The sequence below is a fragment of the Melanostigma gelatinosum genome (genome assembly GCF_949748355.1).
Source record: "Melanostigma gelatinosum genome assembly, chromosome: 4".
Classification (NCBI taxonomy): Eukaryota; Metazoa; Chordata; class Actinopteri; order Perciformes; family Zoarcidae; genus Melanostigma; species Melanostigma gelatinosum.
Genome location: NC_136637.1, coordinates 24,993,722 through 25,015,198, shown reverse-complemented (window position 1 = coordinate 25,015,198; position 21,477 = coordinate 24,993,722). Strand labels below are relative to the sequence as shown.

Genomic DNA, 21,477 nt, shown 5'->3' with positions numbered 1-21,477 from the left:
TTGATATATTACGTTGGAAGTATCACACAATACGTTAAAACGTAGTCTTTACATTTTAATGGCACAATGTGCTCTTTCTCATTATCAACTGAAGTGTTACGTTCTCGAGTCTCAGCATGCGTCAACGCTTGGGAGTCTTTTCACTCGAGGATCACTGATGAGTACACTGGGAAGGAAGAGGAGAGGATCGGTCTGTGCTGTTGTCTTTTGGTGGACATCCTGTTCAAAATATGCAACAGCAGATATATAGATATATATATATATATATATATATATATATATATATATATATATATATATATATGTATATATATATAAATACATATATACATATATATATATATATATATTTATATATATATATAAATACATATATAAATACATATATATATATGTATATATACATATACATATATATATATATATATAAATACATTATGAAATTTACAGGTAAGTCATGGGTGAGAGTGGGCAGATTAACCTTCGGGGTCTTTCTCAGGAACACTTGAGCCTGATGCTGGAGGTTGAACTCAACGTCTCTGCTGAACAGGTTGTCCTGACACAAAAGAAATATCTCAGTTGGTTCAAAAGTGTCAGTGTGCAAACGTTTTATATTTTGCTGTTTTTGGAAGAATAAACATCAATCATGCAAAAGCTGGATCACAACAACACAAACAATATAACCAGCACTTAGCTTCTCTTACAAATCCACAGAGCTTAAAGCTAATGTGCCTCAAGCTAATTAATCCCAGGAACGGAGGCTGTCCGCTACATGTCGATTGATTATTTATGCATTTACTTATGCAAAGTATTGATTTGGTGCTACATGGCTGTTTGTAGTACACAAGTATGCGTTGAATTACTTGTTGTTTTATGTGCATGGTGCATACATGCTCAGGGTAAATCCAAGTTCTGATATCCAGAGGCGTCACAGCCTTTTTCAAGTCATGACCATTGAACTTTTTGGTACTTTTACTGATTAGGACACATCAAGCAACACAATGTGTAAACTGCAGAGCATATAATAAAGAACATTTATTAATGGTACCCTGCTTCATCTTCTATACTTTTCCTCAGAATGTCTTGAAAATGCAAACAAATAAGGAACAGATACAGTAAAGTAAGAGCTAATTTAATCAAATTTGCCTAATTGAAGATATCATAATTAACATGAATACTTTTCCCCAATCTCTCTATTCTCTGTTGACTGGCTGAGCTTTGATGGTGGACTCAGACGAAGGTTGATGCTCTTTTCCACTCACCAGCATCGTGGCGTCGCTCTTTCTCCTCTAGTTTCACACACGCGCGCGCACACACACACACACACACACACACACACACACACACACACACACACACACACACACACACACACACACACACACACACCTGTGGATGTTTGAGACAACCAGGCTGCCCAAAGAGAAGCAAGAGGGTGGGATGAGAGGGCAGAGGAAAATAAGTGTTATTTTACTGTTAAATTAGTGATAAAATATCTGTTGTTATAAAGAGTGTAGTTTGTGCAGCCACAAAGGTTTTAGTTGTAAGACGTTTCACAGCATTTGTGTGGAGAAAATCCCAGTTTGTTTCAGACATGAACTATCAGAGTGGTTGTTATTATTCTGATCAAATAGAACAAGAGCACGAAATACACACAATTAGAATAAGTTAATGCAGTTTCCTTATAAGAAAAATGGAGGAACATCCATGTTAGTAGTATTCTGAAGTATAACAAAGAGCAGCTGACAGCAGGTTGATGCAACAGTGTCCACTGCAAAATCAGGATACACACGAGGTACAGTGTGAATGATAAATGTGTGTTGTGAATTGTAATAACACTCTAAAAAATGTGTTTTTTGTAGACCACAGTAATCTCAGATCTTATCAAAGTAGAGCTAAAACAGCTATTGCATGTCAGAGTATTTCATCAATCATCAGAGCTGCGTAGAACATGCTTTGCAGAGATGAATCACTTCTAACCTTCACGAGTGACAGATGTGCACCACGGCAGGTCTCTCTCCCACCAAGCAGTGGACATGAACGATGGCAAACAGCCAGGTAGAGAAACATTCACTACCTGTCAAGCAGGTGGAATTGAGATGGATATGCGGCAATAAACACAGCAATCAATGCAGACATTTCCACCGGCACTAAATGCCTAATACACAAACCTAAGTCTTAAAATAACAATTAGCGTAGAAATGGAAGAGGGGTGATTATAAATTCCATTCAGGAAAGGGGTCTTAGCTGTAAGCTGGGAGGTGGCAGGGAGATGTCGGGGAGTCATGCGGCTCTGAGATGGGGGGGCAGCAGTTTTTGCAATCAGCGTTAAATAGAGCGGTTTTGTGCCTGTGTGATTGTCAAGTGGGCCATTACTCGTTGATAAGAGCACTTTTTCCTTATGTGGCTCTGATTGGGCTGAGCATGCTGCTCCCTCTCGCATGCTGTCCCAATGCAATCAGGCCCCTCTTTCAGCGCACTGCCATTTTCACTGCTGTGATTTCCACCCAATCCCCCCATCGGCCCCCAGCCAACGCAGCTCGCCCCCGCCCCACCCCACCCACCTCCCTCCAGCACCCCAACCTCCCCCTACAGATTCGATGAGTACCCATTTACAGCAAGGAGAAAAGGTCATGCCAAACTCGTTGTGTCAATTGTAAACCACCCCAATTCGGACTGATTTCAATGAAATAAATGAGTAGGTGCAGCCCCGGAGAAAGCAAAGGTCCATGTGGAAGTAGCAAATTAGGAGATTTTGTCAGAGGCTCACCGGGGCCAAACGCTCAACGCTCCTCTCCCACATTCCTTGTTCCGTCTGGATTTTAGCAACCTGTGTGTCTTTTTAAAATGTGACTTTTACAAACAATTCCTCACTTTAAATACAGAAACATGCTCAACGGTGACAACTGTGCATCCGGTAAGAATGAAAATTTGCTGATGCATTAAAAGTGATCCCTTTTTGGTGAAATAGATATATTTCACCATTATAACTGTGTGAGTGTTTCTGATTATCAAAGGAACTGTGCTGTGCTCGACCTCTTAATTTGATAATTGCCGTCTTTCATGTTCTTTGTTTCAGCACTTATGGTACTTCGTTTTGTTGATTTTGTTTGTTGAGCTTTACTTCCTCTTTGTTTGGGGCCTCAGAGGCTCCACTGCTGATAAGAACAATTATTTTCTTTTAATAAGTCGTATTTTTTTTTAATACATATTTAAAACGCTAAATGTAGAAAATTATCGACGTGATTACTTTTCCATTTGCCACAAACAGGACTTGCACGTTTTATGAAGGTGACGAAATACAGACATTTCCATATTACACCAAATAAGGAACTTTTTACACCTTTTATATCAAATATACAGGTTTGCCAAAGAGTCCTTCAGAGACAAATGTTTGGGGTCAATTAGACCCCAGAGAGGTCTAACCGGTCTTTTTCTGTATAGCATGACGATGTCAGTTCAACAATAATGTTTATATGCAATGCTCACAAAATCAGGGAAAGCCATGAACAATTATAACTTTTGATGTGTTAAAGGATTTCCAGGACCCCAAAATTAACATGAGGGTTAAGACCAGTGCTTTAAAAAGTTATTTTTATTACAATATCATTCTTAAATTCCCTTTCTCTCTCTATGGAAGACTTCTAACACTGGAAACACTACAAATATAATGTGCTGTTCAAGCAGCTTTCGGTACATGTGCCACAATGTAACACAGTAAGCCCATTTTACCATCGCAATCACTGACCTACGTCTCATACCGATGTATGGAGTATTTATAGATCATACTGTTAATACTGCAGCAGAGCAGCAGAACAGCTTAGTAAGACTTGTTGACAGATGAGACATTGTTTTTGTCTGGTCCGTATCGTGCAAAACATTTAAGAAGTGAGCCGTGCAACTGTTACACACACACAGAGTACATCTCTCCCAACATCTGTGGTCCGATCAGGCATTCAGATGGTGCATTGGAGCGATAAAGACTTTAATGTCTGAGGGAGGATTAGTCTTTTCATGATGAGGTAGGTATTACAGGTAGGCATTATTTGTTTTTGATATCATTATACTTTGCAGTAAGGTCTTGCTGGCATTACATATCTCCTCTAACCTTTGACCTCTCCAAAAAAAAAGAAGAGTTTCACAGCATTTTTTTTCTACTTTGAAGTGTTCAAAGAGCTCTGCAGCAATAAGGATTGAGGGAGGAGTGGCTGTCTCACAGGCTGCTTCGGTGAACTGTCTGCTCTGCCATGTTTGAGATCGGTCATCTGATTAAGAGCATTCATCTCCACCAGGTGGAACAGGACACATCTCGATGGAGGCACGCAAACTCCTTTATGTCCCGCTGAGATGGTTGCGATATGGACGCAGACTCATGCCGGTGCAGGTCGGACTGTTATCCCCCCAGAGGACAGAAAATAGCCTTTTGCTGTTTGTGTGTGTGTGTGTGTGGCGGTTGGGATGGAAGCGTGTGTGTGTGTGTGTGTGTGTGTTTTGTGATGATGGGTGGGATTGCGTGAGCGACTGGGTTGAATGAGTCTGTGAAAAGATAAAAAGAGTAAGCAACTGTGTGTTTTCTTTCAAGTAATCCAGAGAGTTTGTTTATGAGACTCCTGTACTCCTCATCCTGGTAAAGTATCTGCATGACCCCGCATAGAGAATATGGGCCGACAGCCTCCCCCGTCACCGCTTGGATGGATATTAACAGTTAACAGGATTTGCATAGAGACTTAAAGCAGGTGGGCGGCCTGATTTTCTGTTTTGGGATGATGCAAAATCACCCAGAGGGCCAAAGAGCAGTGGTGGAAAGAACTTGAGTACATTTACTCAAGTACACTTAAAGCTTGTATTTGGCTGACATTGACTTTACTTCCTCGTTGTTTGGGTTCCTGCAGACCACTGCTGTATTTGTAGATTAATAATATTGCAAAATCAAACATTATTTTTCCTTTACTGATTTTTTTTTCAGACCTTTAGCCCCGAAATCCAGAAAATATTCAAGTTGGTTACCCCTTCCTTTCACCATATGGGCTTGGGCATATAATAGGAAAGCAGAAATTAAACATAATTATGCAACATGAATTATGCAGATTTCTTTTCAGATTTTATTATAATGTTTGATTAGTCTTCCTGTGAATTATGGAATAATTTTCCCTCTTTCGGGATCCTTAAGTTACTCATATAGAGGTTGCAAGAACACATCGCTTCGCTCTAAGGGGTCTCGGACCAATTAGAGAGGAACTACACTGCCCTAACAGGTTAATCTGGCCATGCATGGTCTCAAACTGCAAATGAAATACATAAAGTTCTGGTAGCTCGAGGTTCTTTAAGTTCTAAGTGAAGTCAGTGAGAGCAAACAGGCAGACTTACATTTGATGTCTGCCTTCAATAAACAGATGTTGCTCAGATATATTGTAATGTGTTCATGGGCTAATTATATACGCTAATCACCAGTAGTGGAAGAAGTATTCTGATAGGCCTACTTCCTGACAAGTAATAGCGATGCAGTAACATTTTTACTGAAGTAAAAGCACAGAAGTATTATCAGCAAAATCCATTCAAAAATAAAAATCCTGGATGGTTAGTGTTATGTTTTAACTTGTGGTGAAACTCATTTTAAGTATTATATATTGTATGTTGATAAGAATTCATCATATTCTTTTCGATAACATGTTTTGAATGTAAAAATAGGAAATGTCAGCTAAGTGACTAAAGCTGTCAGATAAATAAACTAGTGCAGTAAAAAGTACAACGTTGCCCTAAGAAATGTAATAAGTATAATTAAAATGTTCATGTTAATAAGCTACAATATCTCAAAATTATAATTATGTACGGTACTTGAGTAAATGTTCTTTCACCACTGGTTATTATTATTATTAACTTCATTATGGTGCCGGTGTGTCATTTCAGGGGTTTTACCTGAAGGCAAACTGAAGTTCCAATCAGAAATGGATCAGTAAACATCAATAACAGCAGTGACAAGACTTTGCGTTGTGTTTTTCCCCTCAAATCTCTCACCAAACCACACAATAAGTGTATTTCCCAAAAGGGAGGCGCGGCCACAGAGGACAGGACAAATAGGAATTATGATCCGCCCTCTGGAAGCAGCTCGGCGCCGACACACAGAGGAATCCTGGAGGAGAAAGAAAGAATAACAGCACTTCTACTTTGAAACTGGGGAAGCCTCACGCACTCCTGGACGCAGACATGCGCTGGAAAAGTGAAGTCAAAGTAGAGTGTTGCGTCGTTAACGGGACAGAAAACGGATCTCTGTTGTCCAACGATGAGGTGAGTCATGCAAATGAGAGACGGACGTATATTTCTCATCAGCAGGTCGAGGTGTGAGTCAGTGCGTAACACCGAGTCGGAGATTAAATAAACACGAATCGAAATTGCTTTGCCAATTAAATTAAAGTGCCCACTTTAATTCAACTGGCAAAGCAATTTCCAGTAAAGTCGGCCCTCCACAGGCTGACAGCTCAGTATTTTCACAATTTTAAGAAATGTCGAAGAAAATTACCCCTCCCCTGAATTCTGCAATTAAAAGCTCAAGTAGTTAATGAGACCTCTTTACCTTTTGGTTGCCCCGGGTAGACGTTTGTGGCGAACTTAACCTTTTTAATTGCGGTTATTAAAAAAATCAAACCCCTTTTCCCACCCCGAGACCTCGCGCTGTTTTGTTTCTGATTGACACGTGAAATTGGTGCGTCGGGGGGGCGGGGGGTTGTTTAACCACAGCACGCGCGCATGCAAGCGAGCAGTTGCTGGCTCACAAATGCAGATCTCAAGAACATAATGCACATAAGGATAAGTATTAGCTCAAGTGATGTCTGTTTATGGACGTAATGGCGATCCTTCTCTTTTAAATGTCATTGTGGTAATCGCCCGCGTTGTCATGGTGAAAAGTGAAAGGCATGATATTTATGGGATGGCGCGGGGGGGGGGGGGGGGGGGGGGCATTTAAGGCAGCTGCGACCGTCTTGACAGACCTGCATCCTCCTCCCAACGTGTAGCTTCTCGTCATGTGCGAAGATTGCAAAGGAGACGAAGAGCTGCTAGACAAATGCGCTGAGGACAGGAGAGACATTATGGTAGGAACTAGAAACTTATTCTCCAAAACAGGTCCAGAGTGAACGGGAGGCCATTGTTGTTTTTATTGACGGATATCGTTTGAAATATTCGTGACTGTGGACAACAAAATGACTTGATTTCTGATAGTACACTACAAATTAGCTTATCAGCTAACTTTCTTTTAGCTAATTATGCAATGAGTGAGACAAATTCCCTTTGATTTTGTTTTTTAAATTGACATTATTTTAGTGATAATAGCTGCTAATATTATTCTGTAAACTAACTTTATCTTGTCACGTTTTAAGATAATATGGTGACACATATTTAATCAAATTTAGTTGAGGCAGAAAAACGAGAATGTGAGTATTGTTTTTTACAGTTTTTCATGAAGTTGGTGAGCTGAGTTCAAACACGTTATGTATGCTGGATGTTACTGTACCGTAGTTACGGGGCGGATGCGCTCCTGCGCGTCATTTTCTAACCGCACGTCTGATCCCCTCAGGGCGCGCCGGTGGAAGTTTTGGATGAGGACGCGTCGTTACTGCAGACGATGGCATCTGCACCTCTGTTAGGCACAGCTGTGTGTGCGAGCTGCAACGGGGAAATTGTGGATAAATATTTGTTAAAGGTAAACACTTTTTTTCCTCGAGGATTGCTTTTTTTAAATTCTGGATTATTAATTTTTTTTCTCGGATGCGTTTGGATGTCTTTGGGTTTTAAGGCACGCGCAGGTATCCATGAGTGTATACGGACCTTACACCGTGATTGACTTCTGCCGATTTCAATTGATCCCGTCTCTGCTTTAGGTGAACGACTTGTGCTGGCATGTGCGCTGTCTCTCCTGCAGCGTGTGCCAAACCTCACTTGGCAGCCACACGAGCTGCTACATCAAAGAGAAAGAGGTGTTCTGTAAACTGGATTACTTTAGGTATGTGCATCGATTGTTCTCAGTGCAGCTTAAACGACAACCAAAGATATCGGAACGAAATAATTAAAATAAGTAATAATTATGCATAATAATTAAGATATTACAATACATATAGAGGAATATTAACTGCAATAATAATAGTCGCAAGACTTGATAAATCACTTTGATTTGAGCTGGATATTTAACTTTTTAAAATTTTGTTTTATCTTTAATTTTAATTATATTCTGTGACTTCTATACGAGGAGACAATGCTATTGCTCTTTGACTAATTACAGTTAACAGGGACTACTTTATGTCAAAATGTAACAACGGCAGCTGCATGTCAGAGTATTCCTTCAGTGGTCCAGGTTCAATTATGGACTTATTCTGCTGGATAAAAAAGTTCAAAATAAAGATGCCTTTAAACGCCCTCGAGGCAGCATGCGGGTGTCTAATTTGTATGACCGTCACCTGCAGAAGATACGGCACCTGGTGCGCGTGCTGCGGCCGGAACATCCACTCCACAGACTGGGTCCGCCGGGCGAAGGGCAACGTGTACCACCTGGCCTGCTTCGCCTGCTTCTCCTGTAAGAGGCAGCTGTCCACCGGGGAGGAGTTCGCTCTGGTGGAGGAGAAGGTGCTCTGCAGGGTCCACTACGACTGCATGCTGGACAACCTCAAGCGGGCCGTGGAGAAGGGTGAGCCGGCCGGCCCGGTGTCCGCTGAAAGACTCGGTCCTTGCTCTTGTTTTTAAAGTCATTTACAATTGGAGGCCTGAAGAGTAATTTAAATTACTTCAGAGTATGTTCCTCCAGATCTGTCAAATTGTGACATAAAAAGACACAATATTTCCCCTTATCTTTAATTAAAAGAAAAAATAACAATAAATGTATCACAAAACTCAGATTTTTAAACTCATGAAATTTGATATGAAATGTATTTAAAAGGCCTAACCTCCTGAACATACAGCATGTAGGCCCTATATCATGTCCTGAGAATCGATTTTAAATTAAAGTGAACTTGTCCCAGACATTTTTAATGGCTTAGTTTATTTTTATTAAACCGGTTTAAAATATACTGTATTTCAAAGGAATACAGATTTCTTAATTCTGTGCTGAATATTTCAAGATGTTTTAATGTGAATATCTGCTCTTGTTGCAGGAAACAATGTTAACATGGAGGGGGCTGTGCCCACTGAGCAGGAGATTAACCAGCCAAAACCCTCCAAGAGAGCACGGACCAGCTTCACTGCCGACCAGCTGCAGGTTAACCTCCATCCTCACATACTTCAGACAGACAGATAAATAATACACAATATAATTATTCTCTCATTTATGGCCGAAATAACTGAGCCTATAAAAACACTAGCCCCATGCTGTTGTGTTGTTTTATTGTGATTACAAATTTGTGTAATTAAGATTTAATTTACAGGGTACAACTAAAATAAGGTGTCAATTTTAATAAACTTTTATAAATGTAGCAGCATTTACTTTAATAAAACAGACGTGATGCAGTCAGAATGCCACAAACAAGGATGCTGGTTTTTAAATCCTTATTTTACAGTTTTTCTTTGCTTAATAATTATGATGTATTGTTCAGGGCGCTATAATTTAATGTCTAAAATTACCCATTTTTTTCTTTTCTGTTCAGTGTTTTTTTTAGTCAGTTATCTGCATAAATACATTTATTATTTATTAACAGCAGTGCTTCTGAAACAGATAAACCAAATTGGTAAACTCTCCACAGTTAAACATGCATTTCCTCACATGACAACAAAGTAAACCTGCGTGATTTTTAAATAATTTTCTTTTACCTCTGAACATGCAGGTGATGCAGGGCCAGTTTGCTCAGGACAACAACCCCGATGCCCAAACGCTGCAGAAGCTGGCGGAGCAGACGGGCCTCAGTCGAAGAGTCATACAGGTCAGTGGAGGAAACGGATCATGTAATATACAGTATGATACTAGAGAGAGGAAAGAGTTAAAAATAACCACTACATGCTGGTTAAACATGTACAAAAGAAAAACAGAAATTATAGCATTAAATATACTTGTTTGTGCTTTCAAATAATACCTGTTTGTATAGCCAGCTTTGCACATCATCCATGCTTTGACGTATGTTATTGGTTTATGATTATTGATGTATTATTGTGCATTTTAATCGCTGCTTGAGGTGAAGCTAGTTTTAAACACTGTACATTGTGCTGGACAGTCTGATCCACAACAGTGCATTGTGTTTCATAAGATGATCATGTTTATAAAATATAAAATATAAATCGACAAAGCAACTGTTATGGAGTACAAAGTACTTCATTTTCCTCTGAAATGTAGTGTGGTAGAAGTACAATGCAGCAATACAATTGAAATACTCAAGAGCAGTAATACCTGAAAATCAAGTACAGTGATTGATGAAATGGACACAAAGTGTATAATTATGAGAACCAGAACACATTTTTACGTAGAAAAACACTTTTGAAACAAAGAGGAGGAGGTCATAGGTCAACCACAAAATGGGAGTGTTTCAACATAACTAATGGTAAACTCTTTGCAAAGTTATTTCGCGGTTCACGAGCTGTGGTTCCATGAATGGTTGTGAGGCAGTTTCCAATGCTAACAATGGTTTGATAGTGACGACGGTTTTACTCACCGGGGGCAGAAGTGACTCCTCGACTGTCACAGCATGAGGTTTCATGGCGGAGAGATAAAAGCTTCTACGGATTACAGGCGACCCCAACCCACAATAATCATCTCTGTGTTTTGTGACAATGGATGCTTCTGTCACGGCTTGTTATTACCTAACGAATCCCTCCTCGTCCCGTCCAGGTCTGGTTCCAAAACTGCAGAGCGCGCCACAAGAAGCACGTGAGCCCCAACCCCAACTCCAGCACCCCCATGAGCTCACTGCAGTCCAGCCGGCTCTCCCAGCCCACCCTGACCCCCGAGGAGCTGCAGTACACGGCCTACGGAGGCCCGGAGGGATCAATGCTCTCTGCACTACACTCCTTCATAGACAGTGAGCACCAGCCTTTTAATGATCTTTACTATATGACAAATTCCTATTTTAACATTTGAAATATTATTTTGTTATGGCTTATTTCAATGGAACAATATCATAAGTATTGCAACTAACAAGAGGCACGAATAAAGGTTTTCTCATTATCTTCTTTTAGTGATTGAACCTTTGGCTCTGAAGAGGGTGGCAGATAGTCAAAGAAACAGATAAGCGTTAAGCTATTTGCTGATGATTTGAGGTTATTTAAGTTACATTTTAAAAGTCTATTCTAAGGTTGAGAGCATTGGGGATGTTTCTAAAATATCAGGTTATAGCTGGGGTCGGCAACAGGAGGTGCCAGTTTAACATTGTTATTGTTAATCAGTGTGACATATCAACATTTAGGTTAACATTAAGTTTAATCATGACACTACATTAAACAACGAGTAGTAGCCAATCAGAGGCAGAGTAGGGCGGGTCTTGGTGGAATGCAGGTGGTGGAAACAACAATCAATCAAATCGTTCCAATGGTGGCTGGTTGCCTAAGGTTGCCTTTACTCCTAAGTCATAGGATGAACATCGAAAAAGATGTCCGTCCGGACAATGAATGAATGTCTAAATTAAAATTATATATTTGTAAATATTAATATAATTTTTGGAAACGGTAATGACTGCAGTGCTCTCTGTGCTTGCCCACAGTACACTCTCCTCCATCCATGTTTCAACCGCTGCTGCCGGCCCACGCCATGACCTCCCTGCCTGTGTCTCACGCCTGAGCTGCGCTGTCACACTCACTCACTCACACACACACACACACACACACACACACACACACACACACACACACACACACACACACACACACACACACACACACACACACACACACACACACACACACACACACACACACACACACACACACACACACACACACACACACACACGGTAAATATGAATCCATTTCAAGTGAACCATTAAACGTTTCCTTTTCTTGAACTGCCAGTAATTCATCACATGTCGACCTTCTTTAAAAACACTGAACTCACTGTTGAGCGTATCATGGATGACGATAATTTGTACCGTATAATGTGAAAATGGAAAAGTTTCAGTGTACATCATTGGATTGTGACATATGACATCATAGATTTATATTTGTTTGTGTAGTTGGTGACAGTTTGACCGTGCTACTCTCAGTGGAAGACACCAAAATGTCAAGTCATTATGAAGGTGAACTTGAAATTGTTTATATAGCAGTGTTTGGATATTGCAATTTAATTTATTTATTGTATGTGAAGTCTGTTTTGAAAATAAATGTCTAATTTCACAAACCCGCGCAGAGTGAATGAAAACAGATATTCTAGTGATCCGGTGACAGTGGACATGCTGTCGTGTTTAGAGCCGATTGTGCAGAATCAAATGAAATGCATTGTAAGAACAACAACTATTTATTGATTAAAACAGAAGTAAGAAAACATCTATTTAAATGTAATATACTCTGTTAGAAACACATGCAACCTTCACTATATAAATAAATAAATATATGACAGAGGCTTTAAACTGTCAGCTTTCTACACAAATGAGCCAAAATAAATAACACCGTTTGGAGTATTGACAGGTTTGAGCACTGCATCTTCAGAGTTTGACTTTTAAGAGTTTGCGGTGAGAAAACCGATGCACATTCTAGCGAGAAGAGCAGATTAACTTGTGTCTACTTGTTGACTGTGGTTGACCAAAAGAATCTAATTTCCAGACATGTGAGGGAGGGGGAAGGAATATAAAAACAGTTTTTACTTCACTTATCAGATCTCAGGTATTCACCCTCATGGGAATGAAACTAAAACCTGAACCATGAACATAAAGACACGCAATTCTACCGGAGTAGTTATTTAGTACATAAAAAAGGAATACTAACATGTGTATACCCACTCGTAATGTGCCACACTGAGTGCCACATGCATCATTTCTCTCCCTTCAGATACACAAGCAGAGTTGTTTTGCTTCTGGTTACGTCGTGCGTGTCCCAGCGTGTTCAGCTCGAACGGAGGCAGAAGGTGTGTGAGCAGCGCTGTCACTCGGAGGCCCCGTGAGGGCCGCTTCTCAGGTTTGACAAACACGCCACAAAGACACAAGCATGAGTCACATCTCAAAGATCTGAACGCGAACAAGTGACGCATGGATCCATTTCGGGAAAAGAGGAAAACATCACCAGGAGTTTGATGTCTGTGAAACACAAGGACACAGCAGCTGTGCCGCTCATTTATTCCATCAGTCATTTTACCAACAACGTGGTGACATCCAAACCTAAAAATCAAACCTACTTTGCAGAGAACTTTCGCCTGAGATTCCACGGTTCTGACTCAAAAAAACAAAAAACAAACAAGCAGGTGCTCCCCCACAGGATTGCATCAACTAATCAAAAATGTGGTCAAAGAGACGGCATCGTCCACACTACCGGCTCACCAGTAATAAACATTCAAACTGACATCAGTTGTTTGCATGTCTGAAGCCAGAAATGTGCTTTGACGTAATAAGCACCAATGTAAAAACGGTAAATAAAAGATATAAAAACACAACGTGATAAACAGAAAAGGTTCTGGTCCACTAACACTTTAGTAACTCAACAATACTTTTCCATGGACCAGCTCCACTTTGGAGCAACACCATGAGCCATCGTGATGACACAATGTAACGTTGTTTAAACTGAAGTTCATGACTTCAACCAGAAATGTTGGCGTTGTGTTTTGTTCAACAATCAGAATTAAGGTGCTACTCTAGATCTAACTTGGCAGAAGCAAAGACTGAAGCGTCTTCCTTCATAGGGAGCACAGTGGTTGTTTATGTTGGGTATTAAATATAAAAAGTATCATATGAACATCTCAAACCTGGGGGAGTATCACTTTAAGAGCACTTAATGTAATGTAATAGCACGAGTAACACGTCAAGGTCCTGTGTTCTTTGCTGGTGGGACAAGCTGCAGCGGAGGATAAACCTGTGACTTTAAGCTTGTGTGACGTGCTTCCAAACCACGGAACACAGAACATTCCTCATGCTTCACCTTCCATTCATAGCCCCAACAGTGAACCGCCATCGCTGGCTGCTGACTATCCCTTTAACAAGTTCTATAAAAACGTCAAAAAATCAAAAGCATCTTCAAATGTAAATGATGGAGCTGCAGGATGTAATTAGACACTCAATGTGGAATTTCTGAGACAAAAAAGGCACTTAAAGAGTGGAGCACTTTGAACTGCTCTGCCATTATGTCCTTGGCAGTTAAATATGAAAACAGTGGACGCAAATATGTTTCTCAATGTGAGACAATATGAGGTCAAAAGCTGTGATGACACAATACACAGGTGAGCTGACGTTTGACCGTTTCACGGAAGAACTGGTTCAATCAGCGGTTTGCATTCACAGCTCAACAGCACACATAAAACGTCTGGTAATGAACGGCGCCACCGTGTGGTGAGAACTGGCAACTACAAGATATTAAATGACATTTACCACAATCTCAATAAAGAAAGAAATCACTCATTCCAATAGGAACTTAGTGTGAAGTGTGACTGTGGCTGTACACAACTATACATAAATATACATCTGTTAGAACTATAACATAAAAAACTAGATATTTACAAGAACTTGGTGTGACGTTGTACACCATCCAATAAAAATACTTTTGTATACAAACTGAGTTAGCTATAAATACCAACTAAATATAAAGTCCATAAATCATTAGTATAGAGTTAGTTTGTCCATTAGAGTGTACAGTTACAACTTGTGCACACTTAAAATACATTTTCCTAAACGCTTATTGCCACAGGGGCTTGTACCATGCTTTGATCTGGAGTATGTCTTTGGTCTTTCCTTCTACCGCCTGCTGGTCGCCTGAACGTTTTTCTTGTTGAGGATACGCCTCAAGGTTCTGTCCATGTAGAAGGGCCGGTGGGGAGAGCCGTCGTTCACCTCCAGATCCGACACTAGGAGGCAGCAGTAGCAACAGGATTAAATCTCAGATGGACCGGACAATACTTCAAACATTTATGTTTATTCCAAAACAATTTATTCACATTTTCATTGGATTTCATTGATAAAAAAATGCTGCTATACAAAAAGAACACTGAATAACCTCCAGATAGATGCGTGTAGTATACTTAGTATTGAAACAGCAATACATCTGAACTATCCAATAAAAAAATTACCAAAAATGGCTTTGACATCCTTATATAAACTGTATCGCAAAAGGTTCCTGGTGTTGGGACTAAAACCACAGATTAAGAGGAACATTTTTTTTTTTTCTTCACAACTAGGCACATAAACTAGTGGCTGCATTCAGAAGTGTCCTGGTTCAGGTTCTGTTCAGATTCTAAGCAAAAACCATTAAATGTCTTTTGAAGTCTCGACCTCCCGCAAAGTCTGGTTTACAGTACGTTTATGAGCATGATGGCAATGATTGCGACATTTTTTTCTTACCGATGTAAAATAAGAGAAACCTGTTTTCACCAAGTGCAGAGTTACACAGTATTTTTGGATGTGTGCGTGTCAGTGTTAGTATAAATACGGTGGATCAAAGCAACCTATAAAACCAATGGTAAACATCAACAGCCAGCAACATAATCATGCTCGACAGAGGAAAGAGATCACATGGTTCTTTTCCCGTGTGTGAAAGTGCATACAAAACATGATTTTACACTAGAAGACCAAAGTGCGACAAGAGGGTGTTCCATAACGCCACCTCTCTCTCATGGTGAGGACATACGGCGTAGTCCAACAGTGGCATCTGTACATCTTAAGGTCCTTTTAAGTTTGTTTCTGCAAAAATGCTCTTGAATCATATTCATCTCGGTCTGCGCGTCCGTCCTGCGAGTTGACACGTACCCTCTCGGTAAGGCAGAGGTCAGCAGAGAATACAGAGAAGGAAAGGAAAATAAGCGAGGCAGAAAAAAAGGCAAGTCTCTGAGTTTGGCTCAAGAGAGGAAGTAAACTGGTCTTTTCTAGTCCCCCCCCCCGGAGCCTTTTTCTGGGAGGAACTGAAGTAAAAGCGTGTCCTTTTATGTCCAGACCATCCCCGACCAGGCCGGGATGCGTCCAGTTTTGATGCTTAGCCCTACAGTATTCGCTCTCGAACGTCCGGACCCTCACACTTACAGTAGATATGGAGAAGTGAGTGAGAGAGTTCAATTTAAAAAAAAATGAAAATGGCCGCACGTCGCTCAGGAGGCAGCGCATAATTTGGCACCCTCCTCTCCTTTGCGCAGGATCTTGTGCAGGCCAGGAGACATGTAGTAAGGCCTGGAGGGAGAACCGTCGTTCCTCTCCAGGTCTTCACCTGAGACCAGGTAGCCGGCACAGCAGAGGACAGGGGGGGGGGGAGCAGGAAGAGCACACAGAGTGATAGCCAGGAAGAGAAAGCAAAGCAGAGACTTAGTAGAGATAAATACTCAAAAGGCCGTGCAGGAATTAGAGCGCTGAATGAGCAGGAGCCAGCTTCAGTTGTCATTTAGGGTCAGTTTTAAAGAAGGAAGGAGTTCAATTTAGCTGCTGACGGGCTACTAGACATTTAATCTTTAACCGTCGCAGCAGCGCTCATTACAAGTAGTCCTATTGTCACATTGCGTCACGTAAATTACTGAAAAAAAACCAGCATACTTACAAAAGCAGAGGAACAACGTGTCCACACACATCGCATAGACGTTAAAAAAGCCATGTGCGATCATGTAGGATCCAAATATCACCGTCTGAAAGAATCAACAGGTCGCAGTCAGTCTACACTGTCAACATGTGTTATTATGCCATCTGACATGGTGTTAAATGCAGTTGAACTACTTCCCACAACTAAGACAAATATGTGGAACCCAGTGAGCATTGTAATCTGTGCCACAGAGACCTCTTACACCAGGAGGTGTGTGTTCTCTCTGTTCTGTGGACAGGTGAGGTGCTAGACATTAGGGGTGGGAATCACCAGAGATCCCGCGATACGATATTATCACGATACTGCGATATACTGCGTATTGCGATAACATAGGCCTATATTGGGATTTATTACTTTTTTCAACTTCAAATGATGTCCCCAAAGGAAAACTGTGTCAACATGTTTGATCGAATAAGATAAAGTTTTCAGTCTGTTCATCTCACTTCAATCATTTTTATTGCAGCAGAATATGATTGTCAAGCAGACAGACTGACCAACAATGTCATAAATGTTGCATGAACCTGACAAACTGAACTGTTTGTATTACTACATAGTCCAACTTAACTAAATGCAAACGTGTGGACTCAGTATATGAACTATAACTTGTATAAGTAGGATATGAGAATCATATAACTCAGTATAACTGCGATGCGTGGACGTCGAGGGCAGAGACAGTTATGCGCTGCACTCTCCCCATGAGCCGGCTACTGTTGGCAGGTTTAACCCCGTTGTGGAGCCAGATGTCTCTCTTTGTTTTGACCAACTTCCTACCGATCACGCTGACCCGGGACCTTTGCTGACCTCACCAGAAAACAACTCAGCACCATCTAGTGGACTGAAAAGACAATTGATTTGATTTTTCAAATAAAAAAAAAAATAAAAAAAATCTTTTTTGATAGTTTATGTAATAAAAGATCGATACTTTGCCTCCGTGTATTGATACAATATCGCCATGCAAAATATCGCGATACTATGCTGTATCGATTCCCCCCCACCCCTACTAGACATGTTATGGAGGAGGAGGCCTACCTGCAGGTCTTCATGGAAATGAGTCGCCAAGAAACAAAACTACTTACACATTTAGAAGGCTTCATTTGAAATTAGTTCTAAATTATTCAATTTAATCAGTGCCATGCTTTGCAAAAATGTGACAAATGTAAAGACATAAGATAAGCTCTATGAATAATAAATACATCCATTTTAGCGGTATATTCAGTGAAAAAGGCAGAATACCTTTCATACTTTTGCTCCACACTAATGCTCCAGCAGCCTTTTAATGTATCGCGACAGTTATTTAAACAAAACACAATTACACAAGCACTCTACTTAAAGGTGCAGGCTGAGCCAGAGACATAACATGGAGGAAGGAAGGTTCTGAACAAAACTAAGCACCTCCGAGCGTCTGGATGAAATCTTTTGTGTGCGCAGTGAGTAATCAAAGTCAGAATACAAACATACCTCCACCTCACAAAGACACTGCATTCAGTCCCAGTTGTTATTGCTGCTGCAATTACTCGTTAAAAACGCCCACGTTTTGAATTCCTTACCACAAGGGGGACCCAGGAGTAATTCAGGGATGGCACCTCCTCTTGAATGACAGGTATTTTACGCGTGAAGAAGAAAAATGCAAGAACACCTGGAAAACATGAAAAAAAAGCATATAATTCAAGTATATCAAGTCTTGAAATGGTTCCTTTATTAACCTTTTAAGAGCAAACATAAAGACATAAAGGATTGTTGGACAAATCAAGCAGCACAAATCATCCTAAAAAGCTCTTTAAAACCATTAAAGGCTTAAGAGCACACATACTCGTTCTGCTACATTTAGATCAATAAATCTTACATTAGTGAAACCTGAGGACAAATAGCTCAATATTTTCTGTACAGGGATTTGCAAGGATAACAACTAGGATAAATTAAACGTAAGAGATTTAATCATTTTCACAGACCAGCAGACTTAGCAACAGTGAATTTAAACTTGAGCGGAAATAAGAGTATGCGAGTATGTGCACAGCAGAAATAACTGGGAGGGAGACGAGTCATCATCCACCCAACATTCAGGAGGATATCTCATCCCGTCTGTCACTTCACACTGACTGCAGGTGACATGAAACTCACCAACACTTCCTGAAATAAGCAGTTTCCCCAAGAAGAGCAGAAAGTCTGTCACCTTGTCCAGGACAGCCACCCTAGAGAGGAGGCAGAGAACAGCCAGCAGCGTCACACACCGAGACACCATTAAATACACGATGGGAAGGCTAACAAGCAAAGATGTTCAATGCTCCAAACACACGTCCTGATTGTTTCACAGTTATATAAAGCAAACCTACAAATCTTTTTGTTTTAGCCCGGCTTAGTTAATAGTCTGTACTCTGACCTTTTTTTTTTTTTAGACGCACGGATCTGACACAGACCTAGAGGAAAGGGCTTACCGAATAACGTTCCTCATCAAGAGGCAGAAAGCGTCCCTGGAAGAGGTGCAGAAGCTCTTTCCGTATATTGCTATCTGTAGGTCAGACAAAAGTAGAGAGTAATGAAGTGTTGAGAAACAAGCAACAACAACGGAACTAAAAACAGATATTTGCAATAAATCAGCCCAAATCAGATGTTTCTTAACTCACCATAATGTATGCGTTTCTGTTCATGAACTTGATGAAACGCTCCAGGCACCAGAAGCAGCATTTGAGGCAGCACAACATAAATCGAGCACATTTGTTTTGGGAACCTGCGGGAAAAATCATCAATTATCAACATCGCGTTTGGAATAACCACCAAATTGTGTAAGATTTGTGTTTTAAGAGTCACAGTTTACCTTTCAGTTTGTGATCCAGGTACTCTAGAACAACTCGGATCATCTGCACCACAGAGAGGATCAGAGAACCGAAGGCCAGAGAACCTGTGTGGTAACTGTGACACGAGAAACCAAATGGAACAGATATTGGAACATTTGCGGAGGATTCTCAGCAGATTCAATAGATGCTTTGCATTGAGAAATGCACTGTCCCAAATTTGACTTATATTCATTCCATACATGTTTAGGGGTAAAGTGGTACAATAGTACATGTCCTCACCGTATGGCTTTGCTGAAAGACGAGTAGAGGGGGCATGCGGGGATGTCGTTGGGCTTCTTCAGGGCCCAGTAGTAGGAGGCGAAGGCCCCTGCCAGGGTGCACTGACCCAGCGCGATGGTGAAGTTGACCAGCCAGAGGAACATGAACAGGTTACACATATGGAGGACCAGGATGTAGCGATGGTACAGACTCTCCCCACCGTAGAAGGCAAACATGCATTGTGACCCGGGGCACACTGTGGTCATGTTGCTCTGACTGAAGGTCTGAAAGAAAGCAACAGATTTGAGTCAGACGAGAGTGCTGTGATCTCGTATTGGCTTAAATATTTCACACTTAATTCACAGCGAGACAAACTACCGGTACTCAATCACAAAAAGCTCTTGGCTTTTCCCTCCACTGTACCACTGTAGCATATAAAAGCTTTTAGATTTCACATTACCTTAAACAGAGGGGGGGGGGGGGCAGAATGATGAATAACATTTGTCAAATAGTCGCTCTTAGCTGTCAGGAACTAATGCGAACTCTATTAACATTAGAGCATTAGAGACTGATTCCAAGAACTCACTGCTAGATATCACATTTGACTTGTAGGCAGAAGCTATTACATCCACTTTGATTGATTACAGGCTGACCAGGAAGTATTTAACAGAGCGAGAATGGCAAGGTTACAAAAAGGAAGAATGAGTGACACCAGTCAGTGGACTTCATTGCGTAAGAGAGGGGAGCACTAACCTTTGGACTGCAGGTGAGGTTGGCATACATGCATTTACCATCAGCAGCTGTGACCTTGTAGATCGGGTTACCCGATGATGCTAAGAAGCTGAGGACAAACTAGTTCAGGGCAACAACAGAGGGCCATTTTATCCACACAGCAACCACTGACTGCTGATAAAAGAGAGGCAGTTTTGCTGCTAGGTCGATGCTAAATGAGTCACCGAGACACAGGAGCACAAGCTTTCTCCCATTTTGCTCTTGCTTTAAAAATAAATTCAGTTTTATTTGAACTTGATGTCGTGCGTTTCTACAGCAGAACTCTCAGAGTGAAACAGTTCATCAATGTAGCAGCAGTAAGGATACACTGCTGTGACGGCCCAGTAGGCAATGCAGATGGCCAGAAGGAAAAAGGTGATGATGGGGTAGAAGAGAGTGGACATGATGTAGCCGATGGCCCTAGAAACAACAAGGACCAAAGTCAAACTATTTCATTTTTAAGGAGCGAACAGAGCTTCTATTGGTACTTACTTGCTTCCCTCCTGCAGTAACGCAATGGCGATGCGCAGCCTTGCCCGCAGAAATATCAGCATAACCACAATGATGACCTCAATCACAGAGAGCGAGAGCACTACAAAGTAAAAGATGTTTCATTAATAGTCAATGCCAACACATATCTCTTAACATGTCAATTTAGCATTTAAACTCAAGTCTACAGGGATAGAAAAATGTTACTCATGATTGTGGTTGAGCAAATCTCGGTGAGACGAGCATTGCACCACGGCCGTCAGGGTTTGGGTTTACATGTTGCATTAGAGTGGATAACAACATACTGAAGATGAGCCACGTTTGGCGGAGCTGAAGGTAAATGCTGAAGTCGGTGTGGAAGCCGATATCAGAGATGGTGATGTTAGCGCCGCGCTTCCCGCTCAGAGCGCTGTACTCCCAGTAGCAGTGCCAGATACCTGAGAGACCCGGAGAGACAGAATGAACGTCAGGAGAAGATGCGACAGGTAAGGTTAGACTAACCTAAATCTGC

The 21,477-nt window shown here is 41.0% G+C and overlaps 2 protein-coding genes across 2 annotated transcripts in view; one reads left to right on the top strand and one right to left on the bottom strand.

The window, feature by feature from the left end:
* Positions 1–6,180: 6,180 nt before the first annotated feature.
* Positions 6,181–11,792, top strand: LOC306776451 (LIM/homeobox protein Lhx8). Its single transcript, XM_079267148.1, has 8 exons — positions 6,181–6,285; positions 7,571–7,696; positions 7,875–7,996; positions 8,454–8,674; positions 9,138–9,241; positions 9,804–9,899; positions 10,799–10,988; positions 11,667–11,792. Exons 1-8 carry the CDS (start codon positions 6,205–6,207, stop codon positions 11,741–11,743), a joined length of 1,017 nt encoding a protein of 338 aa, XP_079123274.1. The 5' UTR covers positions 6,181–6,204; the 3' UTR covers positions 11,744–11,792.
* Positions 11,793–12,537: 745 nt separating this feature from the next.
* slc44a5b (solute carrier family 44 member 5b) overlaps positions 12,538–21,477 on the bottom strand; it is a 30,136-nt gene continuing 21,196 nt past the window's right edge. The window contains exons 11-22 of the mRNA XM_079267624.1: positions 21,272–21,403; positions 20,970–21,069; positions 20,805–20,897; positions 20,460–20,547; positions 19,728–19,990; positions 19,469–19,563; positions 19,278–19,381; positions 19,089–19,162; positions 18,775–18,845; positions 18,204–18,292; positions 16,618–16,702; positions 12,538–14,944 (exon numbers count right to left, since the gene is read on the bottom strand). Coding sequence (XP_079123750.1) covers positions 14,835–14,944; positions 16,618–16,702; positions 18,204–18,292; positions 18,775–18,845; positions 19,089–19,162; positions 19,278–19,381; positions 19,469–19,563; positions 19,728–19,990; positions 20,460–20,547; positions 20,805–20,897; positions 20,970–21,069; positions 21,272–21,403 — 1,304 coding nt within the window. The 3' untranslated portion in view covers positions 12,538–14,834. The remainder of the gene's footprint in view (positions 14,945–16,617; positions 16,703–18,203; positions 18,293–18,774; positions 18,846–19,088; positions 19,163–19,277; positions 19,382–19,468; positions 19,564–19,727; positions 19,991–20,459; positions 20,548–20,804; positions 20,898–20,969; positions 21,070–21,271; positions 21,404–21,477) is intronic.